This window comes from Cervus canadensis, chromosome 24, assembly GCF_019320065.1.
Source record: "Cervus canadensis isolate Bull #8, Minnesota chromosome 24, ASM1932006v1, whole genome shotgun sequence".
In the NCBI taxonomy this organism is placed as follows: Eukaryota; Metazoa; Chordata; class Mammalia; order Artiodactyla; family Cervidae; genus Cervus; species Cervus canadensis.
In genome coordinates, this window is record NC_057409.1 from 16,758,214 (window position 1) to 16,770,519 (window position 12,306).

Sequence of the window (12,306 nt, forward strand, 5' to 3'; positions counted from 1 at the left end):
GCAAGGAGTCGGACATGACTGAGTGACTGAAATGAACTGAACGGGAAGTACACACGAAGCACCTCCTGCCCCTTCCAGAAGTATGGCTGCTCGTCTTGAAGAAAAGTATTTGTATGATAATGCTTGGGCTATTAGCTGAACAAGCAGTTTTCTTCAAGCAACATCACTTTTCCTTGAAAGAAAAACTGAAAAATTATTCAGGCTTGTATCCTTGGCAGATATTTTTTCAAAAATAAACAAAGTGAACCTGTCTCCTTAAGAAAAACAACCAACAAATAGTATTTGTTGCCAATTTTGAAATTTGAATACAACATAAGGAAGTTTGACCCCTTTCCAAAAGTTTTACTTTTCTGAGATCACAGTAGTGTAATTTTAATGTGTGAATTTTTGATACTGAATAATGTGTAAACATTTGGAAGATGTAAGTCAATGATCCAATGCTTTCTAAATGACCAATGCCTGTAACAAAGTTATGTATAGATAAAGGGCCTCTTCAAAGTAGAGAGTATGAGAAGTTCATTTATACACTCTGAGTCTATTACAACCAAGAAACTATCAACTGGTGAATACTGGTGTGGTATCAGAAACTTCAAAAATCTGAAAGGCTATTAAAATACTCCTCTTTCCCAATTATGCATCTGTATGAGGCCAGATTTTCTTTATATACTTCAACCAAAATAACATAATAGCCATCTTTAAAAGAAGTTTATCATATTATTAATAGTTATCTACATATCTTACTAAGGTATACAAGAAATTGTCTACAGACTTTCTATGGAAGATCTAAAGAAAAGATGAATGATACCAAACTTCACTAATTGTACGCTGCTTCCAATGACAGGATAGCCTATAATGACTAAATAGCCTATAATTACAAATCTTAATCCCATGACTGTGATATTCTTTTCTTTATAAGAATACAGGTAAACCACAGAATCTCAAAAAGATGGTAGAAATGATGCAATTTAACTGTCAATTCAAAAGAGAAAACAACTTCCTAAAATAAGACAGGATGGAAAATGTTCCACTTAAGGCACTCATCCAATGAATCATCAGGTGTTCAGCCCATGGGGAGACAGGTACCATGGAGGGCAAAGGTGGGCCAGAAATGACACATGGGTCAAAGAGCTCAAAGTCTAGTAAGGAAGACAAAAATATGACACAAATAAAACCATGCTGAAGATAGCAGCAGTCCGGCTATTTCCAAAGGAGGTGGCCAAATGGTGGATATTTGTTTTAGGAGGTAAGAATAAGGTTAGGAGAGGGAGTATTCTGGAAAGCCATTTGGGAAAACCAGATGAAGAGGTTAATTCTGGCAAATGCATGAGGGCTAAGGGAAACCGGGGTGGGGGGGCAGTGAAACATGACAAAGACAGTAGAGCTGACTATTTGCTATTAACTGTTTTCCATAAACAGAAAGAAACTGAGACTGGTAGAGCACACAGAATAAGGAAGAAAGGGGTTAAAATTCACCAAGAGCTGTACAGGCCAGGTCACAAAGGGTCTCAGGTACTATGCGAGAAGGCTGAACTGAAGGGTTAAAGGAGGGGAGATATTTCAGAAACAGCCCTAAGGAGGCTACTGCTACGGTCCATAAGGTCTTGAGAATTTTTGTCAAGTAGGAATGAAAGTCGGGATCAATTCCTAAACCTCTCAGGAAGCAATAGAAGTTCATGCTATTTCTTGAAAATTGATGCTTCTTGGCGGGGTGGTGGGGGGGTGGGTACAAACTGGGATGAAAGTCACATTTTGGACTGTGATGAGTGGGTAGAAGATACTTGTCGGGGATACACGAAACACAAAATCAGGAGAGGTAACTCCCATGGCAGACTACTGGTGGAAACATTGACTTTAGAAATCAGATAAACCACATCAACAACAAAAACCTCAAAAGTTAAAATAAAATTGGAAACTTCAAATGAAAAATTTGAGAAAAAAGTTAAGATGTATTAGATGGCAGAACAGAGGAAAACATGTGGAATTTAAATAGCACCAGCAAGCACTACTTAGTCGGACTATATTTTAAAAACCCTAAACAAACGCAAACTGAATTCATTGCCTTTTAGAAATCACCTCATAATTTGTTTTACATTCACTCCTAATCCAAAGATGAAAAATACAAAATAAAGCCAAACATACCTTTTCTGCCTTTTTGTCGGAAATGTCTTGCTTCTCCAGCACAGCCATGCTCTCCTTCAGGTTCTTCACGATGTCCGCAGGGGACTTGTGAGACTTCCCGAACGGGAACGGCATGGCGGCAGCGACAGGCGCCTACTGCGCTCCGCCTGCTCTACCTGCGGACACAGCAAACGCGCCAGTGAGGAAACGGGAGGCGGGCAGAAGATACCCTCTCTAAATCCTGGTCTGGGAAGAAAACCAGGGCTTGGGCAAGCTATTTCACAGCAGTTTCAAAATCAGTCCTAGGAAATCCAAATATGTGAGAAATGACTGCAGAATTATAGAACACTTTGTACTTTTCAAAACACCTTTTCAATCCCCTGCTCTCCTAACCCCTGTCTGAAGAGGCACATGATGGCGCTGATGCTGGTGGCGTGCCAGTGCTGCCAGGGTCCCTACCAAGCAACGGAATCCATCATCTGTGGGATCTTTTCAAACAATTCGCCAAGGACATTATATTACTTCCATTTACAGGTAAAGCTGAATGACTTAAAGAAACTGGCTCAAGGTACTAAAGGGCAAAACTAGCTCAGGCTCAGGTTGATCCAAAGTGTCCTTCATCACCACACTATACCCCCAATTAACAGACACCTCTATCTTACAGTTGAGGAAACTGAAGTAAAAAGTTAGTAAGGGGCTTAGCCAAAAAACACTGGCAACAGGCCCACCCTCTAGGTCTCCCCAGACGAGCTTTTTCCAGGTTCATGCTGCTTGCTGCTAAGCGTCCCACAGGCACACCGCTCCTCCTCCTTAGTCAGGCCTGAGGGCTCAGGGTTGGAGGGAACCTTGGAGAAAGCCTTGGGCACATCTCCCCATCAGATTTGCAAATTCTTTAAGTGATGGTTTCAAGGTGTACTTTTTCTGCCTGGATATGGCTATTCTCTATGAAGGAACTCACTCGATAAATTCTGGGGACAACAAACTTCTGGAAGTTCTTGACTTTTTGTGGGAAGCACAAGACAACGTTTCAATTTTATCAGGCAAAAGGGGGCTATCAACTATTCAAAGAAGTCACCATGAATAAACAAGATAAACGATGGAAGTTACTTGGGAACAGAAGTTACAATTTCTCTCACTAAATAAACTAAAGGAAGTTACAACCACCCTCGCTAAACAACCTCATATAAGATACCAAAAGATTAACACTTTTGAGAAGAACCTTAAAGATCACTTAGATCAGTGACTTTCAACCTAGGAGTTCCATACTCCTATAGTTAACTGCCCCTGGCACCCACTGCCTGGGTAGAGGTGGGTCTCAGACACCCCAACCCTACTCTATTTTTTCCCATCAACATAAAATCTCTCTGCCGCATAGCATCATAACACTTCCTTTGACCTTCACCTAAGACTTCACTGGAAGAAAGTGTTGGAATGTTTCTTCTCTAAGTTTGAGATACAGAGAGCTGCATGTCTGTTTACAAATAAACACTTGGGGGGAAAGAACATGTAAATGAATTCCAACAAGAAGCCGACAAATCATGAACAGGTATGTTATTTCTTGACATCGTTTGATATGATCTGTTTTGATCAATCTCTGTACCAGAATCAATCACCTACATAGTTCACCTCTGTCAGCCTGTCAATCTTCTTTTGATCACATTAAAACATCTTCATTAATCAAAGGGAAATGCCCTCAACCACAGGTTCTCAAAATTCAAAGATGCATGAATTTACTTCTAAATATCTTTTCTACAACAAGAAGTTTGGATCAACTACAGGTGAGTTACTCCCAGGTGGCTGTTACATTTTCTCTTTGATTACCTGACAAGATGGGACCCAAATTCTGGATCATTCCTTTCCATTACTTTTTTCTTTTATTTATTTTTGAAGAAGGGTAGAGGGCAATGCGGAGAAGGCAATGGCAACCCACTCCGGTACTCTTGCCTGGAAAATGCCATGGAGGGGGGAGCTTGGTGGGCTGCAGTCCATGTGGTCACTAAGAGTCGGATGCCGACTGAGCGACTTCACTTTCACTTTTCACTTTCATGCATTGGAGAAGGAAATGGCAACCCACTCCAGTATTCTTGCCTGGAGAATCCCAGGGATGGGGGAGCCTGGTGGGCTGCCATCTATGGGGTCGCACAGAGTCGGACATGACTGAAGTGACTTAGCAGCAGCAGCAGCAGAGGGCAATGCAGACTGCTTCTCTATAAACAGTGAATTCACACTCACAATAAATCCTATGAATATATAATCTTCCTATTTGTATTCCACAAATAATAGCAGCGATAAAACAAGTCTATGCTGGGTAAAGGCTGGGAATGTTTAATGGTTATTTTGCAGGAAATATTAGGGTGCTATGCAACAGAGATTATTTTCAGCTCTGGCTCAGTGGTGGAAGAAGTGACTTTCCAGCTACTACACATGAAATACTGGTCACAGAAGAAAAAACACAGTTGCCCAAGAGAACACATATACAAATTGCTTTTGTGAGGGAAAGGGGAAGCATGCCACAATCATTTCTCTTAATTAATACACCAGGCAGCTAAGATTCTGCTGAACATATAAACTAATAAACCATACTTAGAGGAATACAGTCAGTAACAAGAGTTACATAGTTCTTATTTTAAAGCCTAAATGCAATAACAAAAATCCTTTTCTTTCATTTACACCCTCAAATTCACCAATTCTTATTTAATACAACCAATATTTGGGGGGTCAAAAACAAGGGAATAGTACCCCTTAAAACTTCTGCATTAGAATTTATTTCTTAAGGCTAAATTTGCTTTGTATTAAGCTTAATTATCCTTATACTACTGTATGTCACTTGTGATCCAACTTTTTAAACAATTAATTGAAAATGTAGAGAAATTTAAAATTTGTGAATGGCTTCTAAGTCATGACTGAGCACAATACATGTGCCTAGAACATTGCTAAAAGGCTAAGAGAAATACTTTGAGAAATAAAAATTCTTAACACGTTAGCTTAACATGCGTAGAGTTACTAAGTAATATTTATTGTGTTACTGACTTTACGATGAGTAAAGAAAACAAAAGCAGCTATTGAGGCAACGTTATAAGTAACATGGTGAAATCATGGATGTGTCATTTAAGTATTAGTATGTTCATTAAATATGTGGAGAAAGATTCCAAAACAATTTTATCAAAAGAGGCTGTACCTCTAGAGATCAGGAAAAGTGTGGGGGATTGTTATTTTTCTTACAAATCCTTTCTATAACTATCTGCCTCCTTCAATTTGACATGTATTAAGTCTGCTAAACATAAAACTAAATTTAAGGAAATCAATGGATATATAAAACTATCTTTAATACATAAAAAGTACTATTAATAGAACATTTCCATGGAAGGCTGAATGACAGAAAAATAAGGCTGCCAATTTACTAATCTTACTAATCCACCAGGTCAGAGAGAACCAACAGAACCAGCGAACTTTGACCATGATCTGTATGTAAGAAAACTAATGTTTCTAAAACATTTAATAGTACACACATGTGCGTGCACACACACACAGCTAAAAGAAATACAGATGACTAAACTAGATTTCATGGATCACTTTAATTCATTTTAGCAATAAAGAACGAACCGAAATCCACCTGAAGACTTGGAACCAAATACAAACTGAGTTTGAGTTGAGCACGAGGCTTTGGTTTGCTTGTGTGTCTGTGGTGTATGTGTATGTGCTGTTCGCTCAGTCATGTCTGACTCTGCAACCCTGTGGACTTTAGCCCTCCAGGCTCCTCTGTCCACAGGATTCTCAAGGCAGAAATACTGGAGTGGGTTGTCAGTTCCTTCTCCAGCGGATCTTTCCAACCCAGGGATCGAACCCAGGTCTCCCACACTGCAGGCAGATTCTTTACCATCTAAGCCACCAGGGAAGCCCAGTCCTTAGAAGCAACAGAGGTTAATCCCTGCACAGAACAACTCATGACCTTCCAACAATACCCAAATGATAGCAAATGCAGCACTGAGAATCAACTCTCCAGCCCACTCTGCTTCCCAGGAATGGAGACGGTGTTTTCGAAGGGGCCTGGTATACCATCAAGCCGAACTATTCACAGGCTTCTGTGTCCGTGAAGGATGTGAAACACCCAGGCACATGTCTCCAAGAGTATGGAGATGCCCAAGCTGGAAGTATTGCAGTAGCAATGAAGGGTTAAAGGGCTTCCCTTCTGGCTCAGCTGGTAAAGAATCTGCCTGCAATGCAGGAGACCCGGATTTGATCCCTGGGTTGGGAAGATCCCCTGGAGAAGGAAGGGAATGGCTACCCACTCCAGTATTCTGGCCTGGAGAATTCCTGGACTGTATAGGCCATGGGGTCACAGAGTCAGACACAACTGAGCGACATTTACTTCACTTCACTTCGAGATGGTTATAAGATGTCCCTCACCTGCCTGGCTCTCACTTCCCCCTTTCTTCCTTTACCATAAGGATTTGAGAGAATTCTAGGGAACAGTAACAGCAACAGCTCCCTGAGTAAGGCCCTTCAATAACTTTTCATTGCCTTTTTGGTAAAATCCAGACTGTCTACCATGGCTTTACCCATCTCCAGCTCACACAGCCCTCTAGCCTCTAATTACAGGGGTCAAGCCACACTGAGGTCCTTCTGGTTCCCTAAACATGCCAACTACCTCTAAGTCAGAGTACCACACTTGCAAATATGGTAAAAAACTTTAAAATCTAGATGGAGTTATGTGTTTTCACTGTTTTTCAACTATTGCATATGTTCAAAGTTTTTCTTAAACTATGTTTTGCCTAAGTTATGTTTTAGATATAACCAGAGTTCATGAAGGAAATGGACAAAAATATATACCGTAGTTGAAAAAAGTCATTTCGTTTTTAAATACTCTTTTCCCTGTCCCTTCAGAAAAAAAAAAAAAAACAAAACTGGTTCATAATAAATCTCAATAGGATTCCCAGGGCTAAGTCAAAATTACTAATGCCACTGGGAGAAAGCCAGCCACTGTCAGCATTACAGAGGGCTGTGGAGACCCATCCCTGCGTCTCTCAAACTGAGGGTAAGCTTGTCCCTGATGGTTAATTAGTGGGATATGCCCAAATCCCAAAGACAACTCAGAGGGGAATTTTAACATGAAAACTGGGAGGACAGAGGTGGGGAATAATTTAGCATGCCTTTACACTAAAATTAATATTTATAAAATAACACGCTAAATCTGCAAGAAAGGAATTTGCATGAACATTTAGCATTTCATACCTCTTAGCTTTCACACGTTTTCCTGTCTTTCCAAATGCCCTTTCTTTCCGCCTTTAATTCAATGACTCATATTTATTTCAATGTTGACATCCTTCAAGCTTCTATCTTGGCTGTCTTCTTACCCTATATTCTGAGTGATCTCATCTACCCACCGTTTTCAACAACCTGAAATCTATCTCCAGCTCCAACCAATCAGCCTACATTTCTAACTGCTGCTCGCTACAGATGCCCTCCAGGCAACTCAAATCTCACCCCCAAGTTCTTCTTATTCTTCTAAATTCCCCTTCACAGTGAATGGATCCATTGTTCACCCAATCACAAAACTTTGGTTGTCAGAGCAGACTCTTTCCATTTGTTAACTCTTTCATATAATCAGGAAGTTATTAAAGTTCACAACTTTAGTAAATTCAATTTTCTAAATCTCTCTGCCCCTACAGATACCAAGTGGAGACTCACTATTCTCCATGAAGGGTTGTAGTTGTCAAAGGGGCCAATATCACCCCTAGGAGATGTCCTGGAAAATTTGGTTGTCAGGATGACTGGGACACTTACTGACCCACTGAAATCATTTTAAAAAGGGGATTAAAAAAAAGAGGGGATTAAAAAAGAGGAGGAGATTGCTTTTTGTGCCACTGTTCACAAAAGCAGAGCCCTCAGCCAGCTTCTATATCCATGAGGTAGGGAGAAAAGGGCTAGACTGGGAGTCAGAATAAATGAAGTCTGCACCTATGTCTACCATTGAGAGTTAAAACATCTAGCTTTAAAAAAACTATGCTGTTAAAAAGTGCTGCACTCGATATGCCAGCAAATTTGGAAAATTCAGCAGTGGCCACAGGACTGGAAAAGGTGTTTTCATTCCAATCCCAAAGAAAGGCAATGCCAAAGAATGTTCAAACTACCACACAATTGCACTCATTTTACACGCTAGGAAAGTAATGCTCAAAATTCTCCAAGCTAGGCTTCAACAGCATGTGAACCAACAACTTCCAGATGTTTAAGCTGGATTTAGAAAAGGCACAGGGATCAAACTGCCAACATCCATTGGATCATACAAAAAGCAAGAAAAGTCTAGAAAAACACCTATTTCTGCTCCATTGACTACGCTAAAGCCTTTGACTATATGGATCACAACAAATGGGAAAATTCTCAACGACATGGGAACACCAGACCACCTTACCTGCCTCCTGAGAAACCTGTACGCAGGTCAAGAAGCAACAATCAGAACCAGATGTGGAACAAAGGACTGGCTGAAAACTGGGAAAGGAGTATGTCAAGGCTGTATACTGACACCCTGCTTATTTAACTTCTATGCAGAGTACATCATGAGAAATGCTGAGCTGGATGAATCACAAGCTGGAATCAAGATTGCCAGGAGAAGTGATACGCAGATGACACCAACCTAATGGCAGAGAGCAAAGAGGAACTAAAGAGCCTCTTGATGAAGGTGAAAGAGGAGAGTGAAAACGTTGGCTTAAAACTCAATATTTAAAAAACTAAGATCACGGCATCCAGTCCCATCACTTCATGGCAAATAGATGGGGAAACAGTGGAAACAGTGACAGACTTTATTTTCGTGGACTCCAAAGTCACTGTGGAGGGTGTGACTCCTGCCATGAAATTCAAAGATGCTTGCTCCTTGGAAGAGAAGCTATGACAAACCTAGACAGCATATTAGAAAGCAAAGTCATCACTTTGCTGACAAAGGTCTGTATAGTCAAAGCTATGGTTTTTTCAGTAGTCATGTATGGGTGTGAGAGTTGAATCATAAAGAAGGTTGAGCGCTAAAGAACTGATGCTTTCACAATGCGGTGCCAGAGAAGACTCTCGGAAGTCCCTTGGACTGCAAGATCAAACCAGTCAATCCTAAAGGAAACCAACCCTGAATATTCATTGGAAGGACTGATGCTGAAGCTGAAGCTCTAATACTCTGGCCACCTGATGTGAAGAACTGACTCACTGGAAAAGACTTTGATGCTGGGAACAATTGAAGGCAGGAGAAGGGGGTAACAGAGGACTAGATGGTTGGATAGCGTCACTGACTTAATGGACCTGAGTTTGAGCAAACTCTGGGAGATGGTGAAGGACAGGGAAGCCTGGCATGCTTCAGTCCATAGGTTGCAAAGAGCAGGACACGACTGAGCGACTAAATGACAAGTTCTTAGAAGAGCATCCGCATGTGGTAAAATTTGAATAAATAGTAGAAAAAGATAGTTCTGTGGGGTTTTTTCCTTCTAACATTTGATTCATGGCTACAATTTCCAGAGCCAAAATGGGTTTTAAAAAAAGGCATCCACACAGACTATACAGCAAGGCAAAATGAGTGATTTTCTCCTTTTTAAAACTGCATCTAAAAGTTCTGATTTCGTTTTTGGAAGGATAGGCTACATGCTCTTCTAAGCTGCAAATAAGATGCAATGACTCAGCAGCTTCATTAAAATAAGCCATGAGTAGCTTAAAGAAGCAGCTGAACCTCTGGTTAATTAAAAAAGCTGCCATACACATAGCTCATCATCAGATGTAAAACCAAAATTAATTGTTCAAGAGCACACAAGAAGACTTGCGAAGTGTTCTTTGCAATTAATATACTGCATTGGCCAATAAGGTTATTAGGGTTTTTTTAATAACAGCAACAGGGAAACCCAAATGAACTTTTTAGCCAAACTAATATCTTGATCAGACTTTCAGGGGCCAATGATGTGCAACACTGGATACTATGCAGGAATCAAACTGACATTTTTTACAGCTTAAGAGAGTAAACCAGGTGGTTATCATGGTGGTAACAGTAGCAATATTTAAAATAATATAGGATCTCTCCTATAGTACAACACTTCACAGTTCACAAAGCCCTGTCACTTCTGTTTAATCCTCAATTCACTGAAAATAAAATCCACACTCCTGACTGCAGCCTGCAAGGCTCCTTGTGATTTACTCTTCTCTGTCCTCATCTCTTAGCCTCTAGGCTTCAGCCACAATGTCTGGCTTGACACTCCTGGCCAGGCCCAAGAGCATTTTCCATATTGCTCATGGAGAGCTCTTTGTGCAGATCACCATGACTCTCTCCCTCATTTTACCCACAGGGCCTTCCTGACCACGGCTTGCAGCAGAGGACCTCTCCCCTCATCTTATCTCCTTACCCTGCTTCATTGCTCTTCCAGTACTTGTCACCATTACCTGAGCTATATTAATAGAGACGAGAGCAGCAGGAGCAGATAAAATAAATCTCAGAAAAAGTGCTCTGCTGATTCCACTCATTCACTGTTTTATACCTGAACCCTGGAACATACCTGTAGAAAATATGTAGAAGGACCAAACTATTTCTTTTGATTCTCAAGGAAAGAGCAGAAACACTTTTTGATTCTTCGCTCCTAACAGAAGTTATTTTTTTTTCTGTTCTAAATAAGATGAGTAAACTAAGGCACAAAAGTATTGAATAATCTATTCAAACACCATGAAGCTATTAAAACTTAGTAAAGTGCAAGAGATAAGACTTCTAAGGACTCCAACTTTGAATGCACCATCTACCAGTGTATCTAGTGTCTTTTGTATGATTATGACTATGTCCATTGTGTATCAGTAGACTTAAAAATGCTTCTCTGGTAAACCTGTTTCTCTAAGATTTATGTACCAAGATGGCAGATGAATCCTTAAGACAGTTGAAAAAGAGAAAAAGTCCCAGGAAATGTAACTGAACACTGTGAAGTCATTGAAAAATCAATGCTCTGGGGCTTGTGGGCTCAGTGGTAAAGAATCTACCTGCCGATATAGGAGACACAGGTTAGATCCTTGATCTGGGAGGACCCCACATGCTGCAGAGCACCTGAGCTGCGCGACTGAGCCCTTGTGCCACAACTACTGAGGCCCATGCGCCCTGAAGCCCGTGCTCCGCAACAAGAGAAGCCACCATAATGAGAAGCCCATGCACCGCAACTAGCGAGGGGCCCCGCTGCGAGTCACAACTAGAGAAAAGCAATAAAGACCCAGCACAGCCATAAATAAATACAATCTTTTAAAAAAATCAACGTTCTGAAGATTTCTACTGACCTGAAAAAAATGCCCACAATCCCTTTTAACTGAAAACACTTTAGATAGAAAGGTGCATACACATATTTATATGCACCATATGTACATATACACGTATATGTATATAAAATAAACCTGTGTGTTCTATATATGCAAACACATGTTGACTAAGAAAAAAAAATCAAAGGTTAACAATGGACACTGAGAATGTGTATTGTATATTAAGTTCTTCTTAAGGACAAATATTTATAATGTACATGTGATACTGTTTTTTTCCTGATTATAGAAGTGCTATTTTAAAAATTAGTATAAGATCATTCCCAGGTAAAAAAACCAGGGCCCCGTGAAGGAGCTGGAAAATACATAAGACGAGAATGGGACATGTTATCTGAGAAAGCAAAGATGGATGATGTCATGCCAAAAAAGACACAGGAGCCAATGTGAAAGGCTCCCACAGGAATGTGTGTGCATGTGTGTGTGTGCATGTGCATGCACTCAGTTGTGTCTGACTCTGTAACTGCATGGACTGTAGCTGCCAGGTTCCTCTGTCCATAGGGTTTTCCAAACAAGAATACTGGAGTGGATTGCCATTTCCTATTCCAGGTGATCTTCCCAGCCTAAAGACTGAACCTGCATCTCTTGCATCTCTTGCACTGGCAGGCAGATTCTTTACCACTGTGCCAGCTGAGAAGTCCTCCCACAAGCCTAAGATAACACAATTTGGGCATAAAAATGAAAAATTACTGCAATGAACTGACATGAAAGTTAAAGTTTGCATATATAATATATAAACTATGTATTTGACAGTAGTATAAGGAAACTATACTATAGTTAATATAAAACATTAAAACTCATGAAGATTATAATACCAAAAAAGAAAATTCACTGGTCACATCAAAGTCTGTGAGAACAACTCAACACCCCCAAAACTGGTAA

The 12,306-nt window shown here is 40.4% G+C and overlaps 1 protein-coding gene across 2 annotated transcripts in view; it reads right to left on the minus strand.

The window, feature by feature from the left end:
* Nucleotides 1–12,306, minus strand: part of CAB39 (calcium binding protein 39) — a 92,279-nt gene that overhangs the window by 51,316 nt on the left and 28,657 nt on the right. For both annotated transcript variants that reach the window (XM_043444745.1, XM_043444746.1), the window contains exon 2: nt 2,140–2,294. In XM_043444745.1, coding sequence (XP_043300680.1) covers nt 2,140–2,253 — 114 coding nt within the window. In that variant the 5' untranslated portion in view covers nt 2,254–2,294. The remainder of the gene's footprint in view (nt 1–2,139; nt 2,295–12,306) is intronic.